At 34.4% G+C, this 20,761-nt stretch overlaps 1 protein-coding gene and 1 non-coding gene across 7 annotated transcripts in view; one reads left to right on the top strand and one right to left on the bottom strand.

The window, feature by feature from the left end:
* The window catches only part of USP37 (ubiquitin specific peptidase 37), a 77,227-nt gene that overhangs the window by 28,584 nt on the left and 27,882 nt on the right, over positions 1-20,761 (top strand). For 5 of the 6 annotated variants that reach the window (XM_074313360.2, XM_074313366.2, XM_019741852.3 and 2 more), the window contains 6 exons: positions 6,514-6,675; positions 13,443-13,574; positions 13,736-13,859; positions 14,359-14,549; positions 17,205-17,322; positions 18,584-18,663. In XM_074313360.2, the coding sequence (XP_074169461.1) occupies positions 6,514-6,675; positions 13,443-13,574; positions 13,736-13,859; positions 14,359-14,549; positions 17,205-17,322; positions 18,584-18,663 (807 nt within the window). The remainder of the gene's footprint in view (positions 1-6,513; positions 6,676-13,442; positions 13,575-13,735; positions 13,860-14,358; positions 14,550-17,204; positions 17,323-18,583; positions 18,664-20,761) is intronic. The other variant, XM_074313372.2, reaches the window with a different exon arrangement.
* Positions 347-449, bottom strand: LOC141568013 (U6 spliceosomal RNA). Its single transcript, XR_012491028.1, has one exon. It is a non-coding gene; the product is annotated as a U6 spliceosomal RNA (small nuclear RNA).

Below are 20,761 nucleotides of genomic sequence, written 5' to 3'. Positions count from 1 at the left end.
GCGGCACAGAGGAGCAGGAGTAAATGTGAAAAGTGGGGACACAGGTGGTGTGTAACAAATACGCTGTATGATGACCAAGGAAGTCAGATTTTTTTTTACTAGAATTTAATTCAGAGTGGTAAAAACATCTTGATTATTTATATAAAATGATTAAGGTGGAGTACAAAATTTAAAAAAACAACAACCTTTATTTCCAGGCATTCTAAAAGACTGCACCTCAGCTTTTAAGTAAAATATTTGGGGGAAAAAATTGTGGTAAACACATAGGAAAGAAAAAATAGAAAGCTGACCTTTCACACGGATACTGAATTTACAGAAATACATGTTTGAGAGACACTAAGCCAAAAAAAATATGGAACGCTTCATGAATTTGCATGTCATCCTTGCGCAGAGGAATGCTAATCTCTGTATCATTCCAATTTTAGTGTATGTGCTGCCGAAGCGAGTACTGGAGTAAAGAATTTGAAACTGTACATTTAGCCTTGAGTGGTCTCTGTCAAGCACTGAATGACTACAGTGGTAACCAGGTTATTTGAATTTAAGAGAGTGGAAGCTTGACATAATTCTGTTTATTAGAAGAATCTTAAAAGACTCTAAGCTTTTTTCAAATACCAAATTTGATTTATAAATGATTTATTAAATACAATACAAATTTCTTGTCAAAATAATAGAATGAGCATATTCATTGCACATAGCCCTGACTAAGGGAAAAAAATTTTAATGCAAAGCTATACTCTAAGATAAGGTGAAAATTTCCAGATCAGTGGGAAAACTAATCATGAGTGAAGGCCTATGCCATAAGGCACATGGAAAACACAAACAGGAGTCAAGTATTTAGCTCTGGGTCTTCAAAACCAGCGTGAGATTGGGAACTGAACATGACCCCAGACCAGAACTTGGTTTCTTACATGAAGCTATGTGAAGGTGGGTATCTAGAACTGCTCTTTGTGCTAGTAAACCAAGGCAAAACACTTCTATTAATATATAACTACCTAGGTTTGGAACCATAAATGTGCTGCTTACCTGATGCTCCCCAAGCAGAGAGCAAATACACAGAAATGGGAATTGCAGTGATTGGCATCTGCTTTAGTGTTATGTGCATAGAGGCAAGAATTCTGAGCCCCTAACATGAAGTCCTGTGCAGATTAGAGGTCCAGACTGAGGCAACTGCTAAGTATATCAGAAAGGTCTGATCATGGAATATAGCACAGAGAGGAGATGGTAAATGTAAATGAAATTAAGAGATTTATGTTGGGCTCCTTGGTCTACCTTCATGTCTTAATAGCAGTTGGGGGGGGGGCAGACTAAGGGGAATAAAGGCAAGGAATTTGTCAAAGAAATAATGGATGAAAATGATGAAAGTTCACACATGGAAAAGTTACCTCAACAAATGCCAAACAGCAAATATTTAAAAAAAAAAAAAAAATCTGCATTGTAGAAGATGATGGGTAAAGAAATTTTAAAAACTACTGGAAGAAAATATGTCGTCTATAAAGGTAAAACAGACTGACATTAGCAGCAATAGGAACAGAAGGCACTGGAATGGTAGCATCAAAGAATTCTATGTCCAGCTAAATTATAATTAAAGAATGCAGATAAACAATGCTGTTTTTAGATAACACAGAGAGAATTTATTCAGCAAAAGGAAAATTGAAACAAAGAAAGAAGTGGAAGAAATAGCAGTGAGCAAAATAATTTTAAAAGCGTATTTTAAAATCTAAATACTTTTAAAATTTATTCTTTTGTATAACTAATAATGCATATGGTAGAAACTTCAAAAGTTACAGAGTATATACAGTGAAAAATAAATCTCCCTTTGTTTCCTAAGTCCTAGTTGTGCATTTTGTCTTGCCAGAGGCAACTACTTTAATATTGGTCCAGGGTTATTCTATGCACCTAAATACATTTTGATAGTTTTTATAAAATGAGGATATAGTAGCATTAAAAGCAAAATACTAGACAATAAGAAATACAGAAGTGGGGAAGAGTACAGGGAAATTTTTAAGTTCCTTTTATTTGAGAGGAGGCCACAGTTAAATTAAATATATTAAAAAGTTAAAGATGACTTCCTCTTCTGGCAAAGATGGAGTAACAGGGACCAGATTACCCTCCTTCATGAAACAACTAAAAGCCTGAACAAATCATAAGACACAAGGGATCTTAAGACATTGGACATGAGGCAGTGAAGGACATTGATGCCTGGGAGATGAGAAATAAATGAAATTAGCCTTATGACTGCCTAGCTTGTTTGCTAGAGAAAGTTTCTACGCGGCCACACAAAGGGAGAGCCAGGAGGAGCCCTGTGCTCTTCCTGAGTTCAGAAAAATAGAGCTAGGAGTCCAGGGAGGCCAAGGCAGCTAGAATTCAGGAGTACCATATGGGAAAGCTGCACGGAGAGAATCGCAGAAATGTGCAGAGGGTCCCCTTGAATATTCAGTTGAGTGCCAATCAGCTTATGTAGGTGAGAAAACTAGCCAAGGCCAGTTTTCAAGGTGGTTCTCAAAAACCACCCAAAGGGATCTAAGGGAATAATACTTGGCGTTCACCTAAAGCCTGACGTAGTTCTTGTTCCTAATAGCAGTTTGAATGCTAAGAAAGGGTTTGCCTCATTAGTGAAGAAAATTATCTCTAGACTAATTGCCGCTCTGGTCCCACATCATAAATCTTAAAAGCAAGACCCAAAAAGATCAAACTGTTTACAGGTAACCTAACCACATCTCAGAACAAAATTCAAGAATGTTAAAGAAGTCAGAAAAAATCCAGCACCCAACAAGATAAAAGTCACATCTGCCATCTGAGAAAACATTACTAGGCATACAAACAAGCAGGAAAATACAACTCATAAGGAGGATAAAAGTTAGTAAATACTGACTCAGCAATGACACAGATGATAGAATTAGTAGACAGGATATTAAAACAGTAACCCAGTACTGGCATAAAAACAGACACATAGATCAGTGGAACAGAATAGAGAGCCCAGAAATAAATCCATGCCTATATGGCCATTTAATCTATGACAATGGAAGCAAGAATGTACGGTGGGGTAAAGACAGTCTATTCAATAAATGGTGCTGGGAAACCTGGACAGACATGCAAAAAATGAAGCTGGACCACCTCCTTACACCATATACAAAAATAAATTCAAAATGGCCTAAAGACTTAAATGTAAGATCTGAAACCATAAAAGTCCTAGAAGAAAATATAGGAAGAAACTTCACAGACATTACCCGGAGTAAGATTTTTACTGATATATCCCCTCGTGCGAGGGAAGTAAGAGAAAAAATAAACATGTGGGATTACATCAAACTGAAAAGTTTTTTCACAGCAAAAGAAACCATCAATAAAACAAAAAGGGATCCTACTGCATGGGAAAAGATATTTGCCAATGATATATCTGATAAGGGGTTAATATCACAAATTTATAAAAAACTCACTCAACTCCAAAAAAACAAACAACCCAATTAAAAAATGGGCAGAGGACATGAAGAGACATTTTTCTAAAAAGGACATACAGATGGCAAACAGACATATAAAGAAATGCTCAACCTCACTAACCATCAGAGAAATGCAAATAAAAACCACAATGAGATACCACCTCACTCCAGTCAAAATGACTACCATCAATAAATCAACAAACAACAAGTGCTGGCGCGGATGTGGAGAAAAGAGAACGCTTGTGCACTGTTGGTGGGAATGCAGATTGGTGCAGCCACTATGGACAACAGTATGGAGGTATCTCAAAAATCTGAAAATGGAGCTACCTTATGATCCAGCAATTCCACTCCTAGGTATCTATCCGGAGAAGTCCAAAACTCTAATTCAAAAATCTTTATGCACTCATATGTTTATTGCAGCACTATACACAATAGCCAAGACATGGAAACAACCGAAATGCCCATCGGTAGAGACTGGATTAAGAAATTGGTACATTTATACAATGGAGTATTACGCAGCCATAAAGAAGAAAAATCTTACCATTTGCAACAACATGGATGGACCTAGAAGACATTATGTTAAGTGAAATAAGTCAGACAGAGAAAGACAAGTACCATATTATCTCACTTATATGTAGAATCTAAAGAAAAGAATAAGTGAATGAACTAATCAGAAACAGTTTTGGAGACATAGAGGAAAAACAGGGTTGCTAGATGGGCGGGGGGGGTGGGGATAAGGTGGAAGGTGAGGGGATTAGAAAACAGTCGGTAACCACAAGATGGTCACAGGGTTTTGAAAATTAATTTGGGGAATGTAATCAATAATGTAAAGATTTTGTAGGGTATCTGATGGACACTTGTCCCATTTGGGAGACCACCTCAGGGATGATGTAGATGCCTGATCACTGTACTGTACACTTGAAGCTAAACAATAATGAATGCGAACTATAATTTTATATGTATGTATGTATATGTATATATATGTATGCATACACTTACAAGAAGCGGAGTACAGCATTAGGAATAGAGACAGTGGAAATGTAATGGCTCTGTGCGATGTCAGAGGGATAGTGGATGGGGGGAGGGGGGTTCACACAGTGTGAGGGATATAAATGATAAACGTCTAAGTATTACTTTGTCTTGCGTACCGGAAACTAATAAATAAATAAATTAATTAATTAATTTTAAAAAACCAGAAACCCAAATCAGTAATGATATTAAATATAAATATACTAAATGTTCCAGTTAAAGAGAAAGATGGACTAGATTTTAAAGGAAGAATAATAATCTATTTGCTATTTAAAAGAGAAACAACTACAATATAAAGATTCAGAAAAGTTGAGAGCAAAAAGATGGAAACAAATATACCTTGCATTGTCCAAACAACAACGTTCAGTAGTGCATTATGGACAAACCTGATAGAAAGCTAGTGATAACTTTCAGGTAGAGGATCAGGGTTGTGTTTAGGAAGAAGCATTTAGGGGGTTTTGACGTTAGTGATTGTTACATAGTTATTTGCTTTATAAAAATTTAGTAAGCTCCACACTACACTTTTTAAAAAATTAGTAAACCTTATTTTTTGAGCAGTTTTAGATTTATAGCAAACTTAAGCAGAAAGTGCAGTTTTTATATCCCTCCTGTCCCCACACATGTACAACTTTCCATACTATTGACATCCCACACCACAGTGGTACACATTTGATTTTTATACACTTTTCGGTATAATTATTCTATTTCACTTTTTTTTTTTTTTAAAGTAACAAAACCAAACAATGGCTAAAGGATGGCCTACCGAGACAGTAAGTCGTTAGGAGACATTTGTTTTTTCTTTATAAGAAAGTAAATCACATTCCTACTTCACGACGTACAAAAAAATGAACATCCAAGCAGATTAAAGACCTAAGTAGGAGGGAAAACAAGATTTAAAACTTTAAGGGAAAACATTTCTGTGACCTTGTGTTACAAAATCATTCTTAAGGCACAAAAAGTGAAACTCTAAAAAAGATTGATAAATTTGACTATGTAAAAACTTGAAACTTAGACTAATAGACAAAGGATTAGAACATAGACTATATTAAAAAAAACTGCAAATTTTATAAGAACCCAGTGTAAAACTAAGGGTACACAAATGTAATTCAAAGAGTAAACAGTTTGTTCGACTTCAGTAGTAATCAGGAAAATAAAATAATAATGAGAGATCATGTTTCATTCATTAGATTGGTAATAATTAATGGAGACTGTGAAGAAGTGAAAATTCACTTGGTGGAAATATAAATTGGTACAGCCTTTTTGGAAAAAAATACTATCTAGGAAAATTAAAAATGAAAATTGAAAATACTTCTAACATTTTCACTTCTAAGTATATAAACTGGAGGGAGTTCTCAAGGAGATTGGGTAAGAATATTGGTAGTGTCATTTTTTTGTCATAGTAGAAAAAGTGAACTGGCTAAATGTTTTCAAGACTAGGTAAACTAATGTATGATATCCATTAAGTGGATAAAAGTGAATAAAAAAGTAAAACTATAGTTTTTCTCAAGCCATTAACTTGGATTATTTTGATTGTACGGTATTATATGCCTCTTCAGTTCTCTATCAACAGACTTACATTTGTGGAATTTTCTCAAGTGATCATTATTATTGATATTTCCCCAAATTTAGATTTCTTTTTTCTTAGACATTGACTTCTCTGAATCTACTGGGGGGGAAAAGTAGCATTCAAAATTGTTTTTTTTTCTTTTTAATTCAAGTTTATTGGGGTGACAATTGTTAGTAGAGTTACACAGATTTCAGGGGAACAATTCTGCAATACATCATCTATACATCACATTGTGTGTTCACTACCCAGAGTCAGGTCTCCTTCCATCACCATATGTTGGATCCCCTTTACCATCATCTACCACCCCCCTCCCTCAAAATTGTTTTGCCCCTTCATTGTCTATTCTTTTTTTTTTTTTTTTTTTTTTAAAGGAGGGCTCAGCTCACAGTGGCCCATGCGGGGATCGAACTGGCAACCTTGGTGCTGTCAGCACCGCGCTCTCACCAGCTGAGCTAACGGGCCGCCCCCTGTTCTTTTTTATAGGACTAATGTTTCAAGCCAAACTCCCTCTGCCAAAAGAAGTTTGGGATTTCTTCCTCAGCCAGCTCCTCTTTCTGTTAAAAAACTGAGGTGTAACCAAGACTATACTGGCTGGAACAAACCAAGATTGCCCCTTTCCTCTCATCAACAGCAACAACTGCAGGGGTAGGTAAATTGTTTTACTTAGCTTTCTTTTTATAAAGTGATTCAATTCATGTATGTTTTGACTGATGTAAAAAATGATGAAAGGAATCATATTGAGTACAGTTCTAAAATATTTGCTCACTTATTAAAGATTTATCACATCCATAAATAATAAGTCTGTTATGTGGTACAATTTTTGAACTTTAAAAAAAAAAAAAAATATATATATATATATATATATATATATATATATATATATATATATATATAAAAAATATTCATTATAAAGCAGAAAATAAGTAATTTCCAATCCCATATACTTCATCCTACTCCTGAGATACTTCAGCATTAGGTTTTATTTATATCCTCCCCAACCCCTCCATTCTTAATTTTTATTTAACACAAAAATAAGATCATAGTATAATAATTAATAATAATAGTAATCTTACCTGAAGTGTTTGTTATGTGCCAGATACTGTGTGCTAAGTTTTTAATGGATTTTTTTTCCCTTTAAATCCTTATAATAGCTCTGTGAACTAGATGTATTAAAAGTCTGCTTTTTTATTAGGTTGGTGCAAAAGTAATTGTGCCAATAATTTTTGCAATTATTTTTAACCTTTTAAACCACAATTACTTTTGCACCCACCTAATAGATGAAGTAACTAAGCCTTAGAAAAGTTAATTAACTTGCTCAAGGTGATACAGTCAATAGTATACCTGTAGTAAATCTCGGCAATTGGACTCCACTTGCATTCTTAACCACTGTGCCTATATTACTTCTCTGTTCCCTCATTTTTTCCCACTCCACGTTCATCCTGGGAATTCTCAAATATTAATATATAACCTTCAACCATGTTAGTATGCATTTAGATTTCCCCTTTATTCCAATTATAATCCAGGCTAGAATGAACATTCTTATATGCATATGTTTTTAATATTTGTTTGGACGCTTCTATAGGATAAAGTCTTGGAAGTGGAATTGTTAAGGCTAAGGAAGGCATTTTGACATTTTTGATTACTGTTACCAACTTGTTCTTCCCAAACCTACCAGCTTGTTTGTTTGTTTGTTTGTTTGTTTGTTTGTTTTAAGTGTGTTTTTCCAGGACCCATTAGCTCCAAGTCTAATGGGAGCTAGTTGTTTCTAGTTGTTTCAACCTAGTTGTGGAGGGCACCGCTCACAGTGGCCCATGTGGGGATCGAACTGGCAACCTTGTTGTTAAAAGCACCTCTATCTAACCAACTGAGCTAACCAGCCGCTCCCAGCTTGTTTGTTTTTAATCTCACTCAAATTACTGTTTTTCTACCAGGTTTAAGATTATATTTTTACTTGAATGAGTGGTGTCTGCCAATTTGGCTTTTCCAAAGTAGTTTATATGCTTCATATCTTAGAAAACAGCATAAAATTTGCAGTGAAAACATTTCACTTTATTCTCTGCTTACCTGTTCTTTTCTCTGAGCATCGTCTTTTCTGCTCTGTCTTGTATTTATCTTTCAGTTTAATTCTTAATTTCCTTTGTTCTTCATTCTGATTGGTCTGCCTAAAATTATCTTGCTGTCTCCTTACCAAACAACATTCTTATGTTAGTCTTACCTATCCCATTTTGTGACCATTTTTCATCTAGATCTTTTCTCTGTCTACCTTGGTCTTGTCTCATTTTTTTTTATTGCCCGCTTTTGTGTATTTTATAGTCTACTTCTGGTCTCCGTCATTCACCTCCTTCAGAGTGCTTTGGTGTCCTCCTGAATTACTCTCCTTTGGTGCTCCAGGCTCCCTGTCTACCTGCAGTGTTTCTTTAATTTCTGTATCATACCTGTACCCATCTCTAGAAATGCAGCTTTCCTTTTTTCAAACTTCTTCCAGGAATTAGAGTGTACTGTTTCAAGTAGGCTAAGTACTCAGGACAAAGGACTTAAACTGAGTAGAAAACTGCCAGGTCTAGAGGATATTGAAGGCTATCTAATTCCAGTGTTCCTCACAAGTCCTCCAAAACACATGAATGCAAAGAAAAGCACTCATCACCTTCAGCATTACTAGGATACAAAGAATACTATCACCTTTAATCTGTCTTCTAAGTAGAGAAACAAACCAAAGTCCAGCAGTGTACCTGAAAACTGGAAACATGTGGAAATTTAAAAACATACTTTTTTTTTTTTTGCCTAATGCATTCTTTTATTTTTATTTATTTTTAAATTACAGTTGACATTCAATATTGTATTAGTTTCAGGTGTACAGCATAATGGTCATGCATTTATATAAATTACCAAGTGATCCCCCCGATAAGTCTAGTACTCGCCTAGCACCATACATAGTCATTACATTTTATTGACTATATTCCCTATGCTGTACTTTACATCCCCTTGACTATTTTGTAACTGCCAATTGGTACTTTTTTTAAGCTAGAATATTTCTTTTTTTAAAATTAAAATAAGGTTACTCAGAGTATCTTTTTTCAGCTATAAATATGTATAATTATTTCAATTGCAGTAGCATAAAAGAAATGATTAAAGGAATTAGAAATAGTTCAGCAGTAAAAGAGACTTGATAAAATTTATGACACAGACCTTAACCTGGAGTGTCTGTGGGAGGAATTCTCACATTCTATGTTGTTATGACAGCCCAACAGGCCCAATTTGTACTTTTTAGTCCCTTCACCTTTTTCACCCAACTTCCCAACCCGTCTTGACAACCATCAGTTTGTTCTCTATATCTATGAGTTTCTTTCTGTTTTGTTTGTTCCTTTATTTTGTTTTTTCTGGTGTTTTTTTTTTGGTTTTTTTTTTAGATTACACATATAAGTGAAATCATATGGTATTTGTTTTAGTCTGATTTACTTCACTTTAGCATAATAACCTCTAGGTCCATCCATGTGGTTGCAAGCGGTAAGATTTCATTCTTTTTTAAGTCTGGGTAATACTCCATTATATCTGTGTACCACATCTTCTTTATCCAGTCATCTGTTGATGGACACGTTGATTGCTTCCATATCTTGGCTGTTGTAAATAATGCTGCAATGAACATAGAGGTGCATGTATCTTTTCAAATTAATGTTTTGGATTTCTTCAGGTAAATACCCAGAAGTGGAATTGCTGGGTCATAAGGTAGTTCTATTTTTAATTTTTTGAGGCACCTCCGTACTGTTTTCCATAGTGGTTGCACTAATTTGCAATCCCACCAGCAGTGCACCAGGGTTCCCTTTTCTTCACATCCTCACCAATGCTTGTTTAAACAACATACTCTTAAACAACCAGTGAGTCAAAGAAGAAATCATAAGGGAAATTTAAAAATACTTAGAGATGAATGAAAGCTAAAACAGTGTACCAAAACTAATGGGATACAGCAAAAGCAGTGCTCGGGGAATTTTATAGCAGTAAATGCCTACATTAAAAAAGAAGTGCTGATGAGGATGTGGAAAAATTAGAACCTTGCTGGTGGGAATATAAATTGGTATAGCTGCTATGGAAAACAATATTGCATTTACTCAAAGAATTAAGAGTAAATTACCATATGATCCAGCAAGTCTATTTCTGGGTATAGAATTGAGATCAGTGACTTGAACGGATATTTGTACACCCATGTTTATAGCAGTGTTGATCATAATAGTCAAAAAGTGGAAGCCGCCCAGGTGTCCATTAATGAATGAGTGGTTAAGCAAAATGCGGAATATACAGCATTAAATAGGAAGGCAATTCTGACACATGCTACAATATGGATGAAGCTTGAAGACATGCCAAGTGCGATGACATGCTAAGTGCAGTCATCAAAGGACAAATGCGGTATGATTCCACTTATATGAGTTACCTACAGTAGAAAATGATAGCCAGAAAGTAGAATGGTGGTTGCCAGGGAGAGGGGAATGGGAAATAATTGTTTAGTAGGCCAGAGTTTCAGTTTGCAATGACGAAAAAATTCTAGAGCTAGATGGTGGTGGTAGTAGCATAACAACGTGAACGTATGTAATGCTTTTTAAGCCGTACACTTATTTGGTAAATTTTATATTGTGTGTATTTTACCATAATTTTAAAAAATGACCTCAAATTAATAACCTAACTTTACATCTTAAGGAACTAGAAAAAGAATAGTAAACTAAACCCAAAGCTAGCAGAAGAAAGAGAATAATAAAATTAGAGCAGAGATAAACAAAATAGAAAAATAATAGAGAAAATAACACCAAAAGTTGATCCTTTAAAAAGATTAATAAAATTGACAAACCTTTAGATAAACTAACAAAAAGAGAAGACTCAAATAACTAAAATCAGAAATGAAAGTGGTTATATTACTACCAGCCATACCAAAATAAAAAGTTATAAGAAGATAATATGACTAGAAGTATACCAACAAATTAAATAACTAGACAAGTTCCTAGAAACAATGTAGAATTGTGCAACTGTGAAAAGAAAATGAAAAAAAGAGGGTATATGAAGTCAAAACCAAAGTGAGACATCACTTCACACCCAATAGAATGGCTATAATGAGAAACAAACCTGAAAATAACAAAAAACATATTGATAAGATAAAAAAAAAATTGCTGAAGCGTATATATCGTATGCTACCTTTGTGTAAGAAAGGAGGGAGAATAAGAGAACATGTGCCGTATAAAATATTTACAATATTATGTAAAATCCATTTTATATATTATATAAAATGATATATGTAATATTTTACAGAGTATATAAATGTATTTTATTTTAAATTATATAAAATATATAAATTTTATGTATTATACAAAATAAACACTCATTTTTGATATTTTATGTTGCTAAGTCTGCAAGTTCACTGGTATTTCCTTCTTTGGTGTTTAATATGCTATGAAACTCATTCAATAAAATTTTCCTTTCAAATATTGTGTTTTTTATCTCTAGAAGTTTAATTTGAGGCTTTTTAATATTTTCTACTTCTTTCCTCATATTTATGTTTTTCTTCACATCCTTGATCACATGAAGCATATAATAGGTGTTTTAATATGCTTGACTGCAGTTGGGTTTGATTGTTTTAAGACTTTAAGATTGTTTTAAGCTCTTTGAGCTCAAATCTAGAGTGGCTTCTGCTCTAAGGCTAATTTAATTCCTTCTCCAAAGCGTGGCCCCCTGGGTTCTTTAATGCCCCAGGAATTCATTTAGTTCTCTCTCTCTCTCTCCTGTCTGACTGGTGGGAACTCAATTTTAGGTTCTGCATGAGCTCTGGGGACTGTTCGGCTAATAGCTCCCCAGTAATCATTGTTTCCTTGATGTTCTTCCTGCCTGGTGTCATGGGGTCTCACCCTAAGCATGCACAGGTTGATGTTCAACGAATACGCAACCAGGTTTCTGTGCAGATATTTGGAATTCTTCCTTTGCACAGTGCCCTCTTTTCAGGTCCAGAAATTTTAGCAATCTCAGCCACTCAGACTTCCAATTTCTTTCAACTTAACTGAGCAAAATTTCTGGCCTCTCTCTGGACTGCAGTTGACATATTACCGGCAGGCTGAAGACCCTTCATAATGGTAGGGTTCATCATTTATTTTTCTTAAAGATCACAGTCCTGGGCTGCGTGTTGTCCAGTATTTTGTCCAATTTTTTTCATTGTTTATGACAGTAGGGTAATTCCAGACCCTGATATTTCTCATAGAAGTGGCAGTTCTCAAGGGTATTCAGAATTGACATCATCAGTGAACAGCACAAGAATACTGTGTGCCTCTGTATGTGATGTCCTTGAAAGGATACAGTGTCACTGTGCATTACTATGTGCTCTTCCAGCCTGGGCTGAATCGCATCATGAGAAAATAGCAAACCAAATATGAGGAACATTCCACTAAAAACCAAGAGTGAGGGGGAACTGTATTCTTCACAAAGGTCAATGTCCAGAAAGAGAAAGCTGAAGAATTAATTCCAGATTAAAAGAAAATTAAAGAGAAATGAAAACTAAAGGCATTATGTTATCCTGGACTGAATCTTATACTTAGGGAGAAAAAAAATGCTATAAAGAACATTATTGGGTCAATTGATAATACTGGATTAAAGAAAATATATTACATAAGACTTTTATTAGCATTTAATTGTATAATGCTGATAACTGTACTCTGGTTAAATAAGAGAATGTTCTTGTTCTTATGTAATGTACCCTGAAGGATTTAGAGCTAAAGCTATGATTTCTGCAACTTATTCTCAGATGGCTCAGAAAAAAAATAGAGAGGTATTAAATGATAGAGCACATAGTGCAAAAGGTTAACAATTGGTGAATCTAGGTAAAGAAGATTATTCTTGTGCAACTTTTCTGAAAGTCTGAGAATATTTCCTATTAAAAGTCTTTTTTTAAATGTGAATTTTGGAAGAGTGTTTGGCAGTATTCACTAAAACTAAACACAACGTATATTCTATGAACCAGCAGCAGTTGTACTTCTGGGCATATACTCAAGAGAAATGAGTAAGTTATAGCTCAGTGAAAAAACTAATATTATAAATAAGAACAAATAGCTCTTTGGGTAAGTCCCCAGTCCTTTTAGGCATTCATCTGAAAATGTGTAATTTTTCTTGAGATGAAACTAAAGTAGTTACAATGCAGTGGTTCTCAAAGTGCGGCCCTATGCTAGACTCATCAGCATCAACTGGGATCATGTTAGAAATGGTTGTTTATGCGTCTTCTTTGTCTAGACCTACTGAATCGGAAACTCTGGAATCGGGGCCCAACAGTGTGTATTTTAATAAGCCCTCCAAGTGATTCTGATACATGCTATACCAGAGAACCCCGGCTCTAGTGAGCATACTTCAGGAATTACTGTTGACTTCAAAAGTACTATTTCTTTCATTTTCAGCTTCTCCAATTTGGGAAATACCTGCTATATGAATGCTATTTTACAATCCCTATTTTCACTCCAATCATTTGCGAATGACTTGGTTAAGCAAGGTATCCCATGGAAGAAAATTCCACACAATGCACTTATCAGGTAATTGTTCCATACTTCCTGGGTAAGCTTTTACCTTATTGATTATAGAATATTGGAATTTTACATATTTAAAATTCTATGTACCATTGTTAGTAGTCTTTAAAATATCATACCATCCAGTGTTTTGTAAACCTTGCTAAACTTGTCTCTTGTTTTATCAGACGTTTTGCACATTTGCTTGTTAAAAAAGATATCTGTAATTCAGAGACCAAAAAAGATTTGCTCAAGAAGGTTAAAAATGCCATTTCAGCAACAGCAGAGAGATTCTCTGGTTATATGCAGAATGTGAGTACCAGTTGCTTTTAAACACTTTAGAGACGGGAAATTGAAATGATTTTAGTGTGTTACCTGATTTTTATTTTAAAGTGAGATTTGTATATGTAGGTGTGTTCATCACAGGTTGAAAACTTTGAGGACTTCTGGTAAGGGTCAATATAACTCTTCTGTGTATTTTATCATATTTTAATAATATAGATGTGGTCTAGCAGAACCAGAATTTGGGTTGTTTTAGCTACAAAGGCTATTTTAGAAAAATTACTTTTTTTAAAGAAACAAAGTAAGAAGTGATTCATTTATTCATTCATGCTAAGCCAACGAATAGTAAAGACTTTAAAATCCATCATTTGTTTTTATTCACAAAATATTATACCCCCAAACAGTAAATCTGACCTTTTTTATATAATGTTATTGATTTCCAAATGCTTTAGTTGTATAAATCACAATGTTGATAAGCTATTATTGTGACAAGAAATGTTTTGATCTAATTAAAGATATTATGCCTTAGGATGCTCATGAATTTCTAAGTCAGTGCTTAGACCAGCTGAAAGAGGATATGGAAAAATTAAATAAAACTTGGAAGACTGAACCTGTTCCTGGAGAAGAAAGTTCACCAGATGTTTCAGCCACTAGAGTATACACTTGCCCTGTTATTACTAATTTGGAGTTTGAGGTTCAGCACTCCATCATCTGTAAAGCGTAAGTGGTCTCCAAGAAAACACTTTTCCCTTTTAATGCTTTATGGCAAGTGATTTAAAACTGTTCTGAAGGTTTTAATTTTTATCTCATCTTCCTTCCTATGTCATAGGGAAACATTAATACAAACATCTTTTTTCAGTGTCATTACTTTCTATAAAAATGCTTGGTGGGGTGAGAACTAAGGTGCACTTAAATATTTTGTCATGTGTTTTAGTGCTGACTAAAGCAGTTAATTTGGACCTATGTTTTTTGGTGTGTGTGGTTTTTTTTCTTTAATCACTGTGTGGAATATCAAGTTCTTTGGGAGTACTCATTTTTTTTTCCCCTGCAAAGACTCCTGTTAGTTGCTTATTTTGTTGAACCAAATTGTTTTTATTAAAAATGGGTTTTTAATATGAAATAGATCAAAATAGATCAAAATTTGAATTATCTTTAACTTTTGCTTGCTTTTTAGCCATGTTTACATTAGTTACTCAGATTTACTTTCTACATTTCATTAATTTTCATGCTCATTGTCAGGGCTTGTCTACCATGTACTTCACATCAAAAGGTGCTATTTTGATTAATCTTCCAGTTATTGATAGTACATCTCTGAATACATTTTTTTCAGAGAGAGTGGAATTTTTCACAGCCCCTATATAAGTAAGAATTATTTCTGTGGCTTCTACACGTGAACTTAATATAGCATTATTGAGTCACACATAGCTTTTCCCCCTCAACATATTACATACACTGTTCCATCATATCCTGTTACTCTGCGTCACTTGGGAGAAATCTGATTTTTTGGGTAATCTTTTTCTTCCTGAAAATCTGTTTTTCTCTTTCTATTTTTCTTTATTTATTGGAAATTCACAACTTCACTAGTTTACGTCTAGGTATTGACATTTTTTGTTAAATTTGCTTCGAACATCATGGGGCTTTTTCATCTGAAGATTTGGGGTTTTCTTCAGCTCAAGAAAACTGTTCTCTAAATACTGCTTCTGTTCCATTTGTTCTGGAATTTTCTTTAAAAATACTCAGTACCCCCCACCACCACCCCCAAAATACTCAAAACCCATACATATATTGTCTCTCCATTCTAAAGAAAAAGTCCACTTCTTAAAAATACAGCTCACCTTTTTGTAAAACCTAGAGAGCCCATCAGCAGTTAATAATATGATAGACCGCGATCTTTCCCTTTCTTCCAATGCACTTTCCAAGCAAAATTTGTTCATGTCAGAGAGAGAAGAAAAGTTTTTTATCATTATTTTGTTTACTTGTGGAGGAACCAACCAAATCTCTTTTGGTAGGAAAATTTCGGTTGCCTCTGATAGAAGTGACCATAGGCAGCACAGGAAGAAAGAAGACCTTGTCAAAATGGTGGCTGCCACCTTGTGCCAGCAGCATCAGGCAGGCACTGTAGCTGTGCAGCACCCAGGTGTGAGGTGTGTGTACCAGCGCATAAAGTGATGGGGCTCCCGGATGTCGGTACACCAGGCAGCCAGGCTGAACAGTGTCCAAGGCGTTTGGCAAGTCCGGGGAACAACAGGGTTCTCTGGGGCCACAGCAGCAGTGGTACAGCTATCTCCTCAAAGGCCTTTATCAGTCATTTTCTTTTAAGACAGTTCTTTAAGTACAAAATAGTTTCTGGCTGAAGGAAGATTCTATTTACCTTATACCTCAAATTGTAATTTTCCATGTTTAGCCTCTGTCCCATCTGGCTGTAGGTTAGTTTGGCCAGATTGCCAAATGTACTACCGTTTTTCGTTTTTTTTAAAACTATTATAGTTTAAATTGACTGGTTTTCAACTATTATAAAGCGTTTCAATATATTAATGGCATTATCGAATATGAAGAATTATGAATTATCCATTTCAAGAACTTAAAAAATCCAAAATTGAATACTTAATATTCCTCCTAAAACTTCCTCTGCAGTCTTCCCTATCTCAGTAATGACAGTTCCGGAAATGTGTATTTCTTAACTCTTTCTCTTGCACACCTACATCTCGTATGTCAGCAAATCCTTTCAACTCTTCACAATACATCCAGAACCTGACCACTGCCACCACTTTGGACCAAGCCACTGTCATCTCTTGCCTGGATTGTTGTAATACCTTCTAAACTAGTCTCTGTGTTTCTGTCCTTGTCTCTTTGTAGTCTGCACATTAGTCAAAGTGATCCATTTAGAATGAAAGTTAGTTAATGGCAGCCCTCTGCTTGTAACCCTTAAAGTAAAAGCTGAAATCCTCACTGTGATCTACAAAAACCCCTTATGATCTGCCTTTAAGCAACCCCTCTCCCCCAATTAATGTATAATGTACTTAATGTGTAATCTCTGACTTAATCTCCTACCACTCTTCCCCTTGCTCATTCTGTTCTAACCAAACCAGCTTCCTTGCTTTTTCTCAGAAATGCAGGATACTGGTACCTCAGGCTTTTTCACATTTTAAGGAAGTGCTTAAATACTTGCAATTGAGGTTTTACCTGTATTGATTTAATACGCTTAAAGTAAGCATGATTAAAGTTTTATATGTTGTGTATTTCTTATGCCTAGTCAGTCTGTCAGTACCTGGTTAAGTTCTGTGGGAGAACAGTGTTTCTGGAGTATATTTGTATTTCTTTTGTATAGTAATTAGACTTCTAAATGCTTGCATTTGTTGTCTTTTATTCTTACAGATGTGGAGAGATTATTCCCAAAAGAGAACAGTTTAATGACCTCTCCATTGACCTTCCTCGAAGAAAAAAGCCACTCCCTCCTCGTTCAATTCAGGATTCTCTTGATCTTTTCTTTAGGGTAAATAATCTTTTCAGTATTTTGACATAATTGAATTTTATAGATAATTGTATTTGAAGTTGATTTCTGTAAGGCAGAGTTTGGAAAAAATTACTTGCAGGGAAAAACATGAGAAATATTTATAAATATTTAAAAGTTTGATAAATCTAATTGTTAACTCATTGAAGAAGAAAATTGATTGCTTAAGTAGATTATACATTTGACTCAACAATAAATGTTTTAGACTTAGAAGTAGTTATTTGTAAACATATTAATTTGAAGCATGAAGTAACTAACACATGCTAAAATTTGGTAATGTGGATTAAAATTGGAGACACTGTATAAGTTAGTATACTAAGTTCTGAGAAATAAAAAAATACTCTTTGCTTTTCCTTAGGTTGTGTGTACCCTATTAGAAACAAAAGGGAAGAGTCGTGTTTATCCAAAGCTGTAAATAAATATTTGTGTCTGTGATATACTGTTATAGATATTCTGGGGCATAATTGGACCTGTTGTGTAGCAGTCCTTATAACTGATGGAAATCTGCCAGGATCACCCAGTCTTTATAATAGTGGTTCTTGTTTTGTTGTAGCAAATAGTCAGGGTTGTCTTCCTAAGATTTAAAAAAAATGCCTGTTCTTTAAATGATGAACATTTAGCTCCACCCAAAGCTAAATACTTTTCTTTTTGTTTTAATCATTCCTTACTATTCCTGTTATTATCGTAGAATTTGAAGCTTTTTCTATGTATCTTTACCCCCATTTTTTAAGGATTTCTTGTTTCAGTTTTCTCTAGGTAATGCTATCCACCCCAAACTTGGGTCCTTTTAGAGCAGTTGTTCTTAGTGGGCTGTCACCAGAAGATTGAGTTCCATTATAAGAAAGGGGTAGAGTTACACCTAACAGACCAGGAACACCGCCTAACCTGAAGGTGATCTTATCTCTGCTATGGCCAAATGTTAAGTCTGGATATACTTTTGGCAGTTCTTGTGTGTCCATGGGGAAAAGGTTGAGAATCTGCTACTGTAGTCTAGTTACTGTCATAAAGTGAGATGTTTCCTTGGTAAAAAAGGAAATTAGGAATTCTGAAATAGGGCATGATATAACTATATTTTGAGGATTAGGTCTTAATTTGGTAAGGTGTGTGACTAGACACAAAATATAAACTGGTCAGAGTTGTCATTCCACTGAAGTAGTATGACTAGAGAAGAGGAGTAGCATTAAATGGGGTAATGTTGATTCAACTTCATACTTCTTTATTTTTCCTTCTTGTCTTTTTACAGGCAGAAGAACTTGAGTATTCCTGTGAGAAGTGTGGTGGGAAGTGTGCTGTTGTCAGGCACAAATTTAATAGGCTGCCCAGGTAAAATTAATTGTTCTTTAATTTTTCTTCTTTAAAGTGCTTACAAATATTACTAAGTGAGATTTACCAAAAAAGAATTGATAAAGAAAATCAGCAAAGCTGATGTATAAAAAGCGTACATGATAGAAAACTAGAATACATAAGGAAGGAAGAGGATTTGGAATGTAGAACTTGAGAGTTCCAAGAAAATGGCAATAAGCAGACATGGCTTGTGAGACTGAAATAATGGTAGGGACTAGCTAGTAGATTGTTAATTAATTCAGTAATATATAACATTCAGTTATAATTTGTTGTTCAGTGTTGAAATGTAGCTTCCTTCTCTTATCCTAGACTTTCAGTAAAAGTCTGCTACAGACACATACACATGTGTGTGAAAATAAATTAGGAAGAGTAATTTTCTGCAATTTGTACTTTCGTTTATTCAGAGGGTCTTATAAGATGGTAAGTTTCCTGTAATAAGAATTCTGAATTAGGAATGAAATTAACTTACATTGTATTAGTTCTCTATAAACAAATGTAAAACCTAACTAGTTAGAAAAATTATGAAGTAATTATAGGACAGCTTTTAGTTCTTCCCAAGAATAGATCTCAACCACAAACAAGGTTATTATTAACATTAAGTATTTATGTGGCACTTTGCCTGCAGAGTGCTTTACTTTCTTTTATTAGCTTCAATTTTTCTAAGACTAAGTGTGGAGTTTCTGGAACCTAATCCCTAGAGACTAATTCTTTTGCATTCCATAATCTGTTCCTTTTTAGAAAGTGAATTTCTTTTAAAGAAATGACTTTCTAAATCATAATACTATTATTATGTTGACCATAGTCTATAATTCTTAAGAGACCTATTCTTTCCTATTTGTGAGTGTTTTGAGGCATTGAGAGTGGGGGGAACAAGTATTAAGGCAAAGGATTATTACCAGCTCTTATTAAACTAAGGAAACTGGTGTACAATTAAAAATACCTGGTTGACCTGGCAAGCTGACTGTCAGTTCCCTTTCCCATTGTCTAGCTATTTGGTTTTTCAAATGGGAAAAAAAACAATACTGAGGGGAATTTTTCTCCTTGGGGTTTTTTTTTGTTTGTTTGTTTGTTTTGTAGGCACCTATGTTAAAGGTTAATTTATACCAAACTTACGTGAAATAGAAGCCTTTGTATCATAAGTCTTAATTATTGGATTTGCTTTGTTTTTGTTCATTTCAATATTGAAGCCAATCTAGTTTTATTCTTGAAGGGTCTGGTATCTTTATCAAATCTGTTCATTTGTAGTCCACCTTATCTTTACAGGTCAGTGATTTTAACTATGTGTCTGTTTCATATTACCTTTTATTTTGGTAGGATTATTTGAAAATTTAGTCAAAATATTTGACATTAGTTTTAGTCTCTTCACATCAGTTGTATCCTGGTGTTCTCTGAAGTTGTGAACTTGAAGGTTATGAATTCTAACATTCTTTTTAAAGAGAAATATAGTTGATAATTTTAATTTACAGATTTTTGAGTTTGTGGTTTCTGTGATGAAAGTACATGTATATGGTAAGAAAGGAAACAGTTTTCCATAAATCAGACATTATTTTTGCCTACAATTGAGGTTTATTCCAATAAGAGTTCTGAAATTCAGTTGTTAAAGTGTTCTTGTGGACTGTGAAGTATATCTAGTTCATCAGGTAGAGATTATGTTCTGTATCAGAGGTGAAAAGTTTGCCACAATTGTAACTGAAAGTGTTTTTACGGAGTTAAAATCCTTTTCAGACCCGTAAACCAGATGTGCCATGAAATTTTATATAACTTTTTTCTAAGTGGAGAAAAATGTTCCATTTTTCTCTTAGCTATCTTCAGAGAAAGTGCCACTGAAATAAGAATAGTTCTTGTCAGAAATCATCTTGAAAAAAAGGTCACCATCAAACACAGGGCTGTTTAACACTTTAAATTATCATTAGTGGTTATATAAAACCTAATTTTTTTAACTATATAACATTGACATAAATTAAAGCTTTAACCCAATATCAATATCAGCGTTTAAAAATTTAGAGTTCTTGTCTAATGTGTTTTATTTGGTATGGTTTTTTTTTTCTAGGAACATTGTAAGTATTTTACCCAAACC

The sequence above is a fragment of the Rhinolophus sinicus genome, chromosome 17 (assembly GCF_057876585.1).
Source record: "Rhinolophus sinicus isolate RSI-liver-muscle chromosome 17, RSI-T2T, whole genome shotgun sequence".
Taxonomy (NCBI): Eukaryota; Metazoa; Chordata; class Mammalia; order Chiroptera; family Rhinolophidae; genus Rhinolophus; species Rhinolophus sinicus.
This window is presented reverse-complemented; position numbering and strand designations above follow the sequence as displayed.